We start from the raw sequence: 15,979 nt of genomic DNA on the forward strand, positions 1-15,979 counted from the left end.
CTTTTAAGTTGTATCAATTAAATTTTTTGCAACATTTTTCATCTTTGACTACTGTAGCATTAAGGTAACGTTTTGTGTCAGTAACAGTTGTTGATGTGGCAGTGTCAAGTCAGCTGCCACCTTAGTAAAAAATAAAAATTTTAATTTTTTTAAATTAAAAGGAATATTTTTTATGTTTTACTTGAATGAATGAATTTAAACAAATAGTTGTCCAAATTCATTCATTTCAAAATTTATTTTTTTTAAAAGTTAAAAATTAATTTTTTAATTTTTTTTATAAATATGTAGACTTAATTATAGGTCGTGTTGAATTATACAGAAATGATATCTCAAGAATATTGCTTTTATTATTTCTCAAAGACTACTATCGTATAGGAAGTACATACATCTTTATATAGTTGAAGCTAACCCTTTCAGTTACTAACTGCCACTTTAACTACTACTAACGGTCTTGACTAACTGACTAACCACCTTTATTCATTACTCTAAGAGGCCGGATCGGGCTAAGCTAATACAAAATTTTAATTATGTTTTCTAGACCCAAATTTGGTTCAAAAATAGGTCTAAAATTTTACCCAAACTCGTCCTAGATAAAAAATGTTAAACTTGAGCCCAGCTCGACCAGTATTTAAAATTTTTATATTATTTTTATATAAAAACAATTTTATAAATACAATACATGAAATACATTAAAAACATTAAGCTAATGTTTCTCAATAAATTAAAAATACATTAAGAAATATTTATACTTAAATAAAACTAAGATAGTTGTAACTTAGCAAGCAAATGCTTCTAAAACAGTAGTAAGGGTAATAATAAAAAAAGAGTTATACAATATCCAAATAATAATAACAAAATAGTAACAATATAATAGCAAAAAAAAAGAAAAAAAAAGGCAAATTTGAGCCAAGTTTGGGCCAAAAAATATTACCCAATGTTTGGCTCTTTTAGAAAATAGATCTTATTTTTTGTTCAAGCCCATTTTTCAAACCTATATTTTTATCCAAATCCTATCACTTTTCAGGCGAGCTTTCTAACTTAGATGAGTAGCCCGATCAATAACCATTTAGATTCATTGAAGACAATTTTTCTAAATTATATAAAATTTTAAAATATTAAAAAATATATATTTTTAAATATGTATCAATTTTTAAATTCTGATACTTTTTTAGATATATAAAAAATAAAAATTTATTTTGGAAAATAAATAAATTTATTCTTCAATAAGGAAAGGAAGGGGAATTTAACACTTGCCAAGAATTTTCGTTATTGGACAACAAATCCATCAATTAAATAAAATAATAAGTGAACTTTACATGTCATTTTTCATGAACTCGACTGTTCATATATTAATAAGAGATGGACCAAAGCACATGATCAAGATCAATCTAAACATGAGATGGATTTTTCATGACCATATGTACTTATATAAAGATTGAAAAATAAATTTATATATATTTTTTATTTTTTATATTTCTTAAAATGTATCAATAGAATTTATATCATATTTTTAAATAAAATAACTTTTAATATTTTTAAAATTTTATATAATTTAGAAAAATTATCTTCTATATGTCCATATTCATAGTGAATGTGGACAACCATATCTCCTGTTTCATTTTGAATTTAACTTCTAAATGGTTTTTATTATTTTGAAAATTTTAGTTTTATTTAATATTTTTATAAATTTAAAAAGATTAAGTTTTGAAATGAATGAATCTATCCAAGTTGATTCCAATAAAACATTATAAAAAAAAATTTCTTTTTATTTTTTTATGTAGCAAATAACCTGACACTACCACATTAACAACAATAACAATCAAAGATAATTTGATCAAAAAGCTTACTTAATTGAGTGCATTTTAAAGGGAAAAACTTAATTACCACTTTAGCAATAATAAAAATTTAACAGTAAGGAACAGTTGACATTAGTTGTTTTATTTTTAATATATTAATAATATATAAAAAATATTAACTTACGGTCAAGTGTACTGATCCAAGCCATGCGAATTTGTCTAGGGCCTCTTTCGGATTCCAACTCACCCCGGGTGAGATAAAAATTTAGCTAATAATTTTTTTCCAATTCAATTGTGAAATTTATAATTTATAATTTTTGTTTTTTATATTTTATGATAAAATCAGTATGCCGGTACCTACATCCTCCTTATCGTTGTAAACCACAACAGTGTCAACAGAAGCTCAATTGGCTCAAAGACGAATATTTTAAACTGAAAATACCAAAATGGAATGAAATTGAAGGTAACAACGCTGTAAAAATTCAAGCCTAAGGTCCAATCTAGAAAATAAAAACAGAAGTCGAGGAAGGAAATACATGTGCCCATGACAGCAAAAATATAAACGGATCATCAATCAGTTCAATATGTTAAAAGGAACTTCAAGAAAAAAAGCATACTTGATTCAATCATTTCTTTAGGAAGATAACACTCCTTTCACTTGATTTTTCAAAACTTGGAAAATTTATCTAGGTAACCTCCCCTTTGCATCAATCAGCCCGAGTAAAAACCCATTCAGTAAACTAATCAAACTATCAACTTTTGAAACATCTACTCCAGTTAGCTAGGTTTCACTTTCAACACAGACTTACAAATACCAACTACCACACTGCCAAGTAATCAAAATGCATGCACATCAACTTCATCATGTAAAGAGTTGAACGCAGTTATCACTAGCCTGCAAATTGGAGGTTATTTTCAGCATGCATAACATGCATAGGGAAACAGAGAAATCGAATAGAAATTTCAAGAAGGCAAAAAGAATCTAATTACGAAAGAAAACTATATAGACAGAAAGAAATATAATTTCCAGGATGTGTATATTCTAAGGCAGCAAACAACAGAACTACAGAATCTTCACATCAATTAAAGAAAGAGCTAACTTGTCTCCATTATGAACATGCATGCATCTCTTTGAACACCTCTGAATGAAAGACACACCAGCATTTTTATCACTGCTTAATTGTGACATCCTCCTAGCTGTAGGGTACTGAAAGAAATTACTTAATTCCACTAGTTTACACTAGAAAATACGATAATTCAGCTAGGAGAAAATATAAACAAATGAAGCTTGCATTACGTTTGAATACTTCGCAGTTCTCACAAGATACATCATGTATAGCTAACAAAGACAGTTTGGGTCCAAAGACATGTAACACCTATTGATGGAAATTGAATCTTTCATACATATAGAATTATAATCTATTAATGAAAATAGAATCTTTAAATACATTTAGAAATAGATTTGTTTGCAAGTATGCCATAACTTTACTAATAACATATCCCTGGTGAGGGAGTTTCAGTTTTCGAAAATGAAATTCTTGAATCTTAAACAGTCAAAAGTTGAAGAAAAATAAATCAAATATCACAAATCTGATACGCAAGTTAATACTAAAATTTGGACACATTGGAAACTATTTTGCATAATGCAACAGTAAACTAGCCAGGTTATGCATGCATGCAATATTAGCATGGATATAACTGTAAATGCAGCAATCTACTTCAACAAGAGAGAAACGGTACATGCATGTGCTGAATTATGACAAGAGGACTAACCAAAAGGTTCCTAAAATACTAGTAGAAAAGAGAGGTTCGAATGTCTAATTCTTCAAACTTCCATGTGAAGAAAAAGAATATGCTTGCAGAAAGGAGTCTACACCCAACAAAGAGGGAAAAGCTAAATTAGAAAGACTGAATCATGCAATAAGTACATGGCAGTGCAGAAATAATAGTGCTAAATATAGGAGTGAATCAAAAACAAAATATTGCTTAAGTTCCGAAATAACCTGAACAAAACTACAGTGAAGAGCAATAAGTAAACGGCCAACTTGATAAAACGATATTTCTTCTCAGTATTAAGATCTCTGAAAATCTCAGTAACATCAAGAAGATGCTTCTGATTCAAGTACCTGAAACATCAATTATAAATAAAACATTATGCAGTCACAAATTGAATGCAGAAATTAGTTCAAAACGTAACTATATTAAAAGGAAAGTTAGTTGATTCACTTGTCGACTTCATTTTTCAATCGATTATAAGGATCCATGATACAAGCATTGCCTAGAGTTAGCATTTCAAAACAAATCTTTTAACTTAAAAAGATTTCTTGCTTGAAGAATTTCCTTTAACACAACTATACACATCTGTCTCTCTGAAATGGTGATAGAATCTTATGAATTCACAACTTTCTAAATATAATACTAACAGTTTTGAAAGCACAGATAACCACAGGGCAAAGATCCAAGTCAAAGTCCAAAATTAAAATTTAAAACCAAGCTCCTAGCAAGATTCAAATATTGTTCTCGTATATCTACATCATCATCGGTCTCGACCTATAAAGTCTAAATTATTTGACCTGATTCAAACCTAACAGAGCAAAGAAGGGGGGGTGCCATTGTAGAATAATCAGAGTAAACTTAAATGCATAGTTTATTTAGGGAGGAAGGAAAGGAACTTACAACATGAGATGATAAGCAGCAATAGGAAGAGTGAAAAGAAACATGAACCAATGCCAGGTGAGCAGGAAAGAAATGCAGAGAAATCCTTGCAAAAGGAACTCCGGGAGAACAATCGAATTAATCCGAGTCGAAGCTTCGAAAGGATTCAGATGATCAGCCTCAAGATCTGATAATGATAACAACTGTGCCAAAACAAAATTAGAGAAGATCAAAAAACCAAAGAAAGAAAGAAAAGAGGAGAGAAGAGTATGATTACCTGATAGAAGGATGAAGCAAGAAGAGCAATGTTGATGAAGAAACAGACAACCCAGAAAATTAAATCCCAAGCCATTTTCCCCCAACAATTTTAAAGCTCTGATTAGCAGCCTTTTATTCTTCTTCTATTTCCTTCAGAGAGAAAAAGAAAAAGAAAAACCCTTTGTTTTACAGGGTTTTTTACTTTATTTGAACTGAGTGAAAGGGGAATAAATGGATCATGGAACACGGAAGGTCTTTTATTTTCACTTTTCAGCGTAGGAGCGTGCCTCTCCTTTTTCGGCTTCCTCAAAATGAGATAATATTATAAATTGCAAAATAGATCATTTTAAAATTTTTAAAATTTATTATAAGTTCACTAATATTATCAATTTTCTATATTATAGCTGTTGACAATGTAGGATTTAAGAACGTAAAACTAAATTGAGGCTATTTTACCAATCGAGATCAAAAAATTTTGATATTTATAAAAATGACTCAGGTTTAAAAATAATCACTAAAATGACCTGAAATAAATAGTAAAATAGGGATTTGGGAACCCAATGACCAGCACTACCTAGTGTTTTGGTCCCATGATTGCCTTATTATTGTGTCAAGCTTTAAAAAATTATTATTTTTTACTTTGGGAACCCAATGTCCAGCACCAGAGTTTTTTTTTTAAATCGTATCATACTAGTATATAAAAATATCAGTATTTAAAAAAAATTGGCCAACTGCGGACTTGACGTCATCCCCACCTTCCTCTAGTATATCACTGGCAGTCCCTCGTGAGTGCGGCACGCACCTTTTTGTTTGTTTCGGAGCCGTTTTGTTTTGGCGGGGCGTACTAAACCCACTACGTACCACACCACCGGGCGGCTCGCCTGAATGCCGAGTCTTTCTCCGCCGCCAACTCGACGTCGTCGTCACCTGCAAGATAAGGCCAAAAACTTGACTTTCTAAACAAGCGAGAAAAGAAAGCCCTTTCTATGTTATTAGTAAAGCGCGCTAGCAGACCTTTTTCGTGTCCTAATGTAAATTTTTTTACTTTGGTACACTAATGGTAGGCACTAGAGATGTAAAAAAAAAATTAAGTGAAATTTAAAGGACTACATCCTAAAAGCCTAATATTTGACCCAATAATTCAGAGCTAAAAAAATAAAAAAAAAACACAAATGATTTTAAATAAGAAATTTTTTTATTTAAGTGAAATTTAAAATTTTGTAATGGAATGATATTTAAATTGAAAAAAATTTAGATAAAATCTGAGAAATTATAAATGACCCTGATATTAAGACTACTTATAATCAAGTATGAAAAAATATATGAAATGAATTGAAAAAAAAAATTGAATTGAAAAAAGATAACTTGAATATGAATATGAATTGAAATGAAATGATGATTCTGAAATGGAATAAAATTTTAAATGAAAATAAATTATAAATTTAAATGAAAATAAAAACTGAAATGAAAAAAAAGGTGAAATAAATAAATAAATAAAAATGGAAAACTTAAATTTAAATGAAATAAAATGTAAATAAAAATGAAAAAAAAAATTGACATGTTAAGGCCTCTGCCTGTGTTAGGCTTACATTATTGCCCAATGTCAAATTGACCTTTTAATGGCCGACAATAGTATGTCAATTTAGCATTAGGCAATGATGCAAGCTGGACTCAAGCACAAGCTCTGACATGTCAAGCTTTTTTTATTTTTTTCATTTCTATTTGAATTTTAAATTTTATTTACATTTCATTTCATTTAAATTTAAATTTTCTATTTTTATTTATTTTTTTATTTATCATTTCAACTTTTTTCATTTAAATTTATAATTTATTTTCATTTAAACTTTTATTCCATTTCATAATCATCATTTCATTTCATTTCATATTCATTACAAATTACATTTCATTTCATATTCATATTCAAGTTATCTTTTTTTAATTCAAATTTTTTTCAATTCATTTCATTTTTTTTCATATCTGATTATAATTAATCTCAATATTAGGGTTATTTATAATTTCTCATATTTTATTTAATTTTTTTCAATTTAAATATCATTCCATTACAAAATTTTAAATTTTACTTGAATAAAAAAAATTCTTATTTCAAAAAATTCTTATTTCAATTTTTTTGGGTTTTTCTTTTATTTTGTGGGCCTGAAATATTGGGTTAATTACTAGGGAGTAGGCCTTTAGGATGTAGGCCTTTAAATTTCACTAAAATAATTTTTTTTACATCTTTGGTGTCGGCTATTAGTGTACCAAAGTTAAAAAAATTAATTTTTTAAAGTCTAACACTATAATCATCCAATCATGGGACCAAAACACTGGGTAGTGCCGGTTATTGGATTCTCAAAACCCTATTTTACTGTTCATTTTAAGTTATTTTAGTGATTATTTTTAAACCTGAGTTATTTTTATAAATATTAAAAAATTTTGAATTAAATTAATAAAATAGCCCTAAATTGATATGGTACGTTAATCATTTCTCCCTTTCGTACTTTCGTAACATTAGCTAGTACCGACGCTAACAATGTCTCTAGTGGTCTTTTCCAGTCGTAACATCCAAAATGCATAAACAAACTATAGAGTATCCATATAAATTATGAGCAAAAGATTAATCGAGATTTAGAATAAACAACCACTTTTTATCTACACGTCAATAAAATCCATGCTTCAAATCCAGTTGAATAAATGTAAAACAAAAACTACATCACAACTCCCTAAATATAATGGAGTTTTCATCTTCATGCTTGATCCTCACAAGGTTGGATTCACAATTTCTAGTTAAGCTTCGTTCAGCTTACATCATAATTAGATATCTCCATGGACTGGGTTGAGCTAAGTTTGAGTTGGACATTATTAAAATTTTAAGCCTATTTGCTAGGTTCGGGCTTAGCTTTATTGCTTGAATTAATTTTTTATATATAATTTTTTTAAAATATATATAATACATCAAAAATATTAAAAATATTAAAATAAATGCTTCCTAACAAATTGAAAATAAATTTAAAAAATATTTATACTTAAATAACACTCAAGATAGGTGTAACTTAACAAACAAAACACTCTAAAATAGTAACAAAATTAATAATAAAATAAGAGTTATACAATATCCAAGCAATAACAACAAAATAGTAATAACATAATAGTGAAATTGTAGCAAAACAGTGAGAAAACAAAAAAAAATAGCAACAAAACAACAACAACAACAAAAAAATAATAAAATAGTATTTTTTTTTGCTAGTTCGAGCTGGGCTGGGTTTAGGGCCAAAAAAGCCTTAAACAAGACTCGTTTCATTTGTTTTTTTGCTTAACCTATTTTTCGTGCCTATATTTTTGCTAAAAACCTCTTACTTTTCGGACATGCCTTTAGACTAAGCCGGGTGGTCTAGCCATAAATAGGTCTAATCATAACTAACTTAATTTTTCAAATTTTTATTCATAATTAACTTAAGTGACAAATAAGTTAATGAATAAACTAGAGCAGAGTGTAATGAGATGTTAACTTAACCAAAATAATAGAAAAATTAGTGTATATCAAGATGTTAAGTTCGAGAAATGAGGAAGTTGAAATTTAGAGGCATAAGAAAAACATTATTACAATTTCTTTACGTATTTTGAAGAAGAACAAGAGACCACGACATTAATGCAAGACCTGATCCCTCCATCTTCATCTTCTCCTATCCATGTTGGAGAAAGCTCGAGTGAAAGACCTTGAAAAATGAGAAGTGTCTATGATTTATTTGTATTGCTACTAAAGCTATTAATGATTTGTTTTGCCTTTTGTAGATAGTGAACTATGACAGACAAAAGATGAAATTTACCCATGGATGAAAAAATCAAATCAATTCAGAAAAACACCACCTAGAAGTAATCAGTACTTCAAAAAAGGGCATTAAACTATTGGAGTTAAAAGTGAAAAACATCACTTAAAAATTTAAAATAATAAAATTTAACTTAATGAATTTAATTATTAATATTATTGGATTTGAAACTTCAAGAATTTTAAAGTAAAAGATATTAAAATTGACTAAATTAAAGTATAATGACTAAATTTATAATTTATGAAAATACATCGACTATTAAACAATTAATAAAAGATTAAAATATACCATATGTTCTTGTACTCTTCGTAAATTTATAATTTAGCCATTGTACTTTTATTTTCAGAAATTTAGTCATTCTACTTTTTAGATTTTAAAATTCAGGTCCAACAGTTAATTCTGTTAAAATTATTTTGTTTAATTTAAGTTTATTAATGTTTTTTTCTAGTTACATTGCTGCCAAACGATTTTTTTTAAATTTTAAAATGTCACACCAATAAATTAAAAAAAGAATTAACAATGTTAACAATTGACCTTAAATTTTAATATCTAAAAAGTAGAGGGACTAAATTTCTGAAAATAAAAGTACAGGGACTAAATTATAAAATTTTAGAGTATAGGGACCTATGACATATTTTAACCCTCATAAAACTTCAAGCTGTTTCTATTCAAAATAAGCAGCGAAAGCGTTAAGGAACGATGCCGTGCAGATGACTCAGGTTTGGACCATGATGAAAACGGTTGTTCCAGAAGTAAAAACAGTACACTGTTTTCTATGTAAGAACACAAAGAGAGAAAGAGGAGAGGGAGCAAGAAGCTAACATCTCCGATACGCCTAAAAGGGATAATGAATTATTAGAACAAGTTTTAGAAAGAGGGGAAACTAAAATCCATTGCTTGTCCTCTCAACTGAACCTTTTTGGTGTGATTTCCTGGTAATTCTTTCTTTCCTGATGATTCTTTTCTCTTTCCATAATCCAACCCTTTAACCCTTTCTTTTCATCTACTCTTATGATCCTTCCCTTTTTCGCCCCCTATTTTCTTCCATTTCCTTTCCTTTTCTTAAACTATCATTTTCCATTTTCTCATCCCATCAGGTTTGCTTTCTCCTTTTCTCTTTTCATATTCATCTCTCTCTCTCTCTCTCTATCTATCTATCTTTTTCAGAATTTTTCTTCGTTTTTTTATTATTAGGGCACTTTTTATTTATTTAATTTTGTCTCCCTGTTTTTTTTTGAACATTTATGCTCTTTGTTGTTGTTACAATTAACTTTATGAGTTTTAACATTGGCCTTATAGTTATAGCATTGGATAAGAGGGTTCTAATTTCCAAAACAGATGGGTTAGTTGGTTTGGTGATGAACTGATGATATGACTGCTTTTGTATCTGCAATACAGAATCAGCATTAGTAATAATAATAGAATCATAAGGGTCTAGTTTCTTGTTGTTTCAATAAGATGCTATAGAGTATTGCTTTAAGTAAGAAACCGATGAGTATATGAATATGGCAAAAGGATGAGTAGTATTCAGAAGTGGTTCCAAAGTTTTTAGGGATTCGATAAAAAATGGCATGATCATTCTAATGTTTTCCTAATTGCTTCAGATCTTAACTTTTTCTAAGTAATCTTTTTTTTTTGTGTGTGTGTTGGGGGGGGGAATTTTCTTTATTCAATTTTTCATGGAATTGAATGGTGCAAAATGAATCTTCAGTTGACAAACAATGAACCTAATCTGATTTTTGGCCAGGGTTCTCAGGTTGACATGAAATTTAAAGCTAACCTTGTTCAGAGTTTCAATTTGAGAATTGAACATTCCTAATTCAGCAGTCAACCTAGTTTGTTCTTTGGCTTGGGCCGATCAGGTTGTCATGAAAAATATGGCCGATTATGAGGTCAGGAATCAACAATTGAGCTAACCTAAATCTGAGACTTATTATTTTATTCAAGAGAAATTTTTTTGTCTGTATGTAATAAGATAACTCTTATACGGACTTTATGTGTTTCATCATAAGAATATATGTTCTTGTGATATGTTAAGTACGAGGTGGGAAACATTAGCATTTGGGACCCCATTTGGAGTAGTATGACATGCATTATGCTATTGCCTTTCTCACCATAGGTCCAATTCCGAGAAACTGTTTTTCATAAAGTAATGGGTATCAATGATACTATTTACCATTGAAAAAACCATTTTGCCCAACTGCAAAGTATAAAATTTTCAAGTCAAGGTACTGAAATGTAGTATTTAACCTACTTATACTCATGCATGATGTTTTGAGTATGGTTATTCCATAATTTGGCTGATACTTGTGTATAATCTCTATAAATTGAATTATACACAATGGGGAAAAAATGCAACTTGATTTTTTCAAATTGATGATTGTTTTTTAAGTCGACTAATTGTTTGATTACATAAATTTGACATTTATTCCTTTGGGTTATTGTGCATTAAGCTCTCTGTACTGTGCTTGTGTATCAGGTTTCGCCAACATGATGGTTTGTTCTCCCATCAGCACATGTGTTAAGAATGTTGTCCACTTGAGCGGACGGATGAGCAGCAGTCTCCGCGGCATCATTTCCTGCGGATCATCCAGTTCCTGCTGCTATTGTTTATACTCTGGAACCAAGGTGAAATATACTGGTCTTTCTGTATCCAATACAACGTCTTTTGGCTGCCAAGACTTCCAAGCAAGCTGCTTCCGCTCATCTAGGCGAAGTGGCAAATTCCAGACTCTAGCAATTAACGAATCAATTAGTAATAAAGAAAAACTGAAAAGACAGCTTGAAATTTCTTGGGCCGGTCAAAGTATGAAAATGAGGCTTTTGCTGCCCAAACATGGAACATTTCAAAAATTCAAATGCATCGGAGGATCTCAATCCTGGCCTCCAGGTTCTGTATCTGCTGGCTTAGCTTTTGGTTTGTTAATTTGTTATTCGAGTTCTGAACCAGTACATGCAGAAGCTGGTGGGGCAAAGCAGGGAAAGGAAGATGAGCATGATCCTTCTCATGCTCAATTCTCTCATGGGAAAAAGGTCTATACCGATTATTCTGTTATTGGTGAGTGGCAGATTATACCCTAGTCCTTATGCAGCCTGGTCAGAAAGTACTTGCTCACAGTTATCAAATTTCAACTGGAGGTATCAGTTTAATCACTTCCCTAAGTCTTAAATCATGCAGGAATACCTGGAGATGGAAGATGTATGTTTCGCTCTGTGGCTCATGGAGCTTGTTTAAGATCTGGGAAATCAGCTCCAAGTGAGAAAGTTCAGAGAGAGCTGGCAGATGACTTAAGAGCTAAAGTACATTCTTAATCTCTGCTTCCATAAACTCTTTTCTTTGGTGTTGTTTTTATTAAAAAGGCATCTTTCCTTCTGATTGGTTTCTTGATTATATACTATGCATATCCCTTCTTATAACTTGCGATTGCTAAGTTTGCAGATTTTCCTGACCTTCTTATAAAATATTTTACTGAATCAAATTCGATGCTGGTTTGTTTGATATATGGATAATCTGTTAGATTCCTGATCTTTTTAAGCCGACAATTTCGTTTGATGCATAATCTAGTGTTACCTTCTCTGCAATATGTAATTTTTCAGGTTGCAGATGAATTCATCAAACGAAGAAAAGAAACGGAATGGTAAGCCTGTTTGGTTTTGTCAGCTTTTAGACTCATTTCTTTGTCACTTTTTCTGGCTGCTATTTTTTTGCCAGAAGAAACTTCCAAAGTTCCACCTATTGTTAAATTCTATGAAAGGAAAGAAAGACTTCGATGAGAGGAGTCATGTAGGCAATTCTTTATCTACATGAAAACAAAAATACTTTGCCATTCACCTTGGGCAAAAAAACATACGACATTCACCTTTCTAAAGAAGACATTGCATGATTTGGGTTAAAAAACATTTCTTTTAAACATGTATCTGATTAATAATGCCAACAGGTTTGTTGAAGGAGATTTCGATACCTATGTTTCACATATAAGGAAGCCACATGTGTGGGGAGGTGAACCTGAACTGTTCATGTCTTCACATGTTCTCCAGTAAGTCTTTGTTTTGTGTATTTTATTGAGCATGGCTTCTTTCCCTCTTTCCTTTTATAAATCAAATAATGTATAAATGTACTGTTAACTTGATGATGGCATCTGGCAGGATGCCGATTACGGTCTACATGTATGACAGGGATGCCGGTGGCTTGATTGCCATTGCTGAGTATGGCCTAGAATATGGTACTGAAAATCCAATCAGAGTTCTCTACCATGGTTTTGGTCATTATGATGCGCTGCAGATGCCTGGAAGTAAACCAGGTAAATCAAAGCTTTAGCTTTCAGATTCTGACTGCTAATAAGTATTACCATTGAATTTCTAGGGCATATAACGTGTAACTATTTGTATGCAAATTAAAGATTATTCATGATTTTTTTATTGACGTAATAAATTACTTTTTCATTTGACCTTGTACATGATGTGAGCATAAAACTCGTTTAATACACACATTATATTCATGTTATCACGAAAAGAGATGTAAAATGACATTTATGTAGGGATAGTGAGGTGAGAAATAGTGGACAGTTTGTGGGATATTTTGTTTGTTTGGTTTTGGTTTTGTGATTGATGGGTAAAATGCGATTATAGTACATCTCGTGGGGTTAAAAATGACTACAAGAAAATCAAATTAGGTGACTCAGCAGCAGTTGGGAGTCGATCTCTATTTGAAGATGTAAATGGGCGTAGGATGAGATTGAAAATAGCGATATTGATCTTACTTATTGTAATGATATTGGATAATTTAGTTATTATATTAAAATTAGTGGTGAGATTGAAAATGAAAATTTATTTTTAAAGTCTGTATTAATTAACAGTATTTAACATTTAAAATTTTAGCTAATCGCATCTTTTATATTCATTATACTATATTAAATGATCAAATTTTAAAAATTTCAAAGCTAAAGTAAAAGTAATTATTATCTTAAAACAAAAGATGAGAGAAATAAAGGAAATAAATCCTTACATTTGGAGAAAATTGGAGTGTGATGGAACTACGGCATGGATGCATCCACGATGTAGTTGGGTCAAGAATAGATGTTTTTAAAAATAAGAAATTTTTATAATAAATCTATGACAAAGTGTTTGAATTTTCTATTTATTAGAATTATAGTCTAATTTCTTCTTGAATTCTCGGATGCTCATGAGAATGGGTTTTAACTCCATAAAACTAAACATAGTATATACATCCAGATTTCTTACCTATCTTCAAATTGAAAATTCAACTTCTAAATTATAATTCGCGCAAATTTTGACAGTTTTTTCTACTAAATTGATGCATATTTTTTTGAGATAAATTTTAAAACTATACATGAATTATAATTTAATGTATAATTGTACATATAAGTTTTAGTTTAATGTAATTATACACGTGAAATTTTAATTGTGGTTCAAATTTATATTTAAAACTTTAATTTTAATTTAATTATACATATTTAAAGAAATAAATACATCAATAACTGAAATTAACAATTATATAATATATATTATTTATTTTGATTAATTACTCAATTTCAAGCTGAATTAATCGATAGTTAAAAATTTTAAAAATCATTAATTAATCTTCAATTAAATTAAATTTAATCACCGACTGATTAATAGAATTTAATTAAATTTAAACTTAACTATGAACCCACTTACTTCTTATAATGCTGAGTAAGGTATTTTTAAAAAATTACTTTTCACTCTTTTTAGAACTAAAAGAAGAAACATTAAAAACTATATTTATAGTAACTTCAAAAAAGAAATGGAGAAGCAGGTGAAGTAGAAAAAAAAAAAACAAAATAGGTTGGAGACAGTACGAAAAAGAAATAATAATAAAAGAAAAAAGGGTGGGAGATGAGATGAATGGAAAGGAGGCGGTAGATTAAGTGATGTCACGGGTGACGTGAGTGGAGGCGTAATCACGGACCCAATAAGTTTCAATTTTCGTGTGGTTTCCGCCTTATCCCCGTGGTTTCTGTTCCACTATTCATTCCCCTTCTTCTCTTTCTTTATTAATTTCATTTAATCATAAAGGTTAATTGAGTCACAGATTCATAGTAGGGTTGACATTCATTTTTTATTACTCTTAACATCAATTATTATTCTGAGTAAGAATTTAAGCTTATTTGAGTAGAATATACATGTTTCCAGATTTACTCCCTAAAACGGATGTCACTATTTCTCTTTATTTTCACATCATTCAAGTTTTTTAAAATATTTTAATCTAACTGTAATTATTTTAAGTCAAAATAAATTCTTACAATTTTAAAAAAAATGAACTTTAAAGTGTATTAATACAATAATTACATAAATATAAATTATAGTGAATTAATCGATTGAATTACATAAAAAATGTCGTTTTTTCAAAAATATTTATTGAATTAAGTTGATTTTTTTGTAAAATGATGGGATCAAGTTAAAATAACGTAAACGCTTCCCTCAACGATCACCCCCTTAAATAGCCATAGAGGTGCTCATGGGTCGGGTTGGGTCGGGTTTGGGCTCAACTAAAATTTTAGGCCCATCTACTAGGCCATAGTTAGCTCGGCCCAAAAAATGGGCCTAAAATTTTATCCAAACTCGACCCGGATAAAAATGTTGAAACCTTAGCCTGACCTGGCCCGCCTGTATTAATTTTTTATCTTATTTTTATATAATTTTTAAATATATATAATACATCAAAATAAATATTTCCCAGCAAATTGAAAATAAATTTTAAAAAATATGTAGACTTAAATAATACTAAGATAAATACAGCTTAACAAGCAAATGCCTCTAAATTAATAACAAAATTAATAAATGCCTTTAAAATAATAACAAAATTAACAATAAAATAGGTTTTATTCAATATCCAAAGAATAACAATAAAATAGTAGCAACATAATAGTAAAATGGTAACAACATAAGGAGAAAACAACAAGAAAATAACGTTAAAAAAAAGAGAGTAGATTTTCTTTATCTTTTAGTGAATTAGGGTCGAGCCAGGTCCAGGCCAAAAATACCTTATCCAAAGCCTGACTCATTTTTTAAACGGGCCTTATTTTTTTGCCCAAACCATCTCACTTTTTGGGCAAGCCTTTAGGCCAAGCTGGGTGGCTCAACCCATGATCAGGTCTACGTGGGAACCAACAGCCCCCCAAACGATCACTTTTTATTTTCTATATAAACCTTCCCATTTCTTTTTTTTTTCTATTCAATCTCAACTCTCTCACATTCTCAAATTTTTCTCAATTCCCTCTTAATTTTTCAATCAAATTTTATTTATCCGTCAACTCTTTTTTTTTATTAAAATTGTCTTAAGATTTTCGTAAATTATTTTCTCTATTACAATTTATTTCATGTTTTTTGAAATTAACAATGACACAATCTCTAATTTGTTTAGATGACAAGCATATTTCGATTGATTAATTGCAAATGGTAAGA

General features: G+C 29.7%; 2 protein-coding genes across 12 annotated transcripts; one reads left to right on the forward strand and one right to left on the reverse strand.

Moving 5' to 3' along the window:
• Positions 1 to 2,355: 2,355 nt before the first annotated feature.
• LOC107889530 (protein cornichon homolog 1) lies at positions 2,356 to 5,008 on the reverse strand. Of its 4 annotated transcripts, XM_016813978.2 has the most exons (5): positions 4,729 to 5,008; positions 4,473 to 4,654; positions 3,800 to 3,922; positions 3,570 to 3,666; positions 2,356 to 2,691 (listed from the first exon to the last, which is right to left on the reverse strand). In XM_016813978.2, exons 1-4 carry the CDS (start codon positions 4,801 to 4,803, stop codon positions 3,588 to 3,590), a joined length of 459 nt encoding a protein of 152 aa, XP_016669467.1. In that variant the 5' UTR covers positions 4,804 to 5,008; the 3' UTR covers positions 2,356 to 2,691; positions 3,570 to 3,587. The 4 variants fall into 4 exon arrangements, with proteins under 4 accessions (XP_016669467.1, XP_016669470.1, XP_016669471.1 ...); XM_016813981.2 differs by lacking the exon at positions 3,570 to 3,666; XM_016813982.2 differs by lacking the exons at positions 2,356 to 2,691; positions 3,570 to 3,666 and adding an exon at positions 2,783 to 3,003 and having other exon boundaries at positions 4,729 to 4,994.
• Positions 5,009 to 9,199: 4,191 nt separating this feature from the next.
• LOC107889527 (OVARIAN TUMOR DOMAIN-containing deubiquitinating enzyme 4) lies at positions 9,200 to 12,988 on the forward strand. Of its 8 annotated transcripts, none has more exons than XM_041076604.1 (8): positions 9,226 to 9,630; positions 10,281 to 10,425; positions 11,013 to 11,423; positions 11,493 to 11,591; positions 11,712 to 11,833; positions 12,131 to 12,171; positions 12,472 to 12,570; positions 12,680 to 12,988. In XM_041076604.1, the coding sequence occupies exons 3-8, from the start codon at positions 11,024 to 11,026 to the stop codon at positions 12,849 to 12,851; spliced, it is 933 nt and encodes a 310-aa protein (XP_040932538.1). In that variant the 5' UTR covers positions 9,226 to 9,630; positions 10,281 to 10,425; positions 11,013 to 11,023; the 3' UTR covers positions 12,852 to 12,988. The 8 variants fall into 8 exon arrangements, with proteins under 8 accessions (XP_040932536.1, XP_016669465.1, XP_016669462.1 ...); XM_041076605.1 differs by having other exon boundaries at positions 9,226 to 9,468; XM_041076602.1 differs by having other exon boundaries at positions 9,200 to 9,468; positions 11,013 to 11,591.
• The last annotated feature ends 2,991 nt before the right edge of the window (positions 12,989 to 15,979 follow it).

Source organism: Gossypium hirsutum, chromosome A09, assembly GCF_007990345.1.
Source record: "Gossypium hirsutum isolate 1008001.06 chromosome A09, Gossypium_hirsutum_v2.1, whole genome shotgun sequence".
NCBI lineage: Eukaryota > Viridiplantae > Streptophyta > Magnoliopsida > Malvales > Malvaceae > Gossypium > Gossypium hirsutum.

Coding starts and splice junctions, on each gene's coding strand:
- LOC107889530 (XM_016813978.2), bottom strand. CDS start 4,803: ATGGCTTGGGATTTAATTTTCTGGGTTGTCTGTTTCTTCATCAACATT. Junction 4,655..4,728: donor TTGCTTCATCCTTCTATCAG/GTAATCATACTC, acceptor GTTTTGGCACAG/TTGTTATCATTATCAGATCT. Junction 3,923..4,472: donor GCTGCTTATCATCTCATGTT/GTAAGTTCCTTT, acceptor TTGATGTTTCAG/GTACTTGAATCAGAAGCATC.
- LOC107889527 (XM_041076602.1), top strand. CDS start 11,024: ATGATGGTTTGTTCTCCCATCAGCACATGTGTTAAGAATGTTGTCCAC. Junction 11,592..11,711: donor TACCGATTATTCTGTTATTG/GTGAGTGGCAGA, acceptor TAAATCATGCAG/GAATACCTGGAGATGGAAGA. Junction 12,571..12,679: donor ATGTCTTCACATGTTCTCCA/GTAAGTCTTTGT, acceptor GGCATCTGGCAG/GATGCCGATTACGGTCTACA.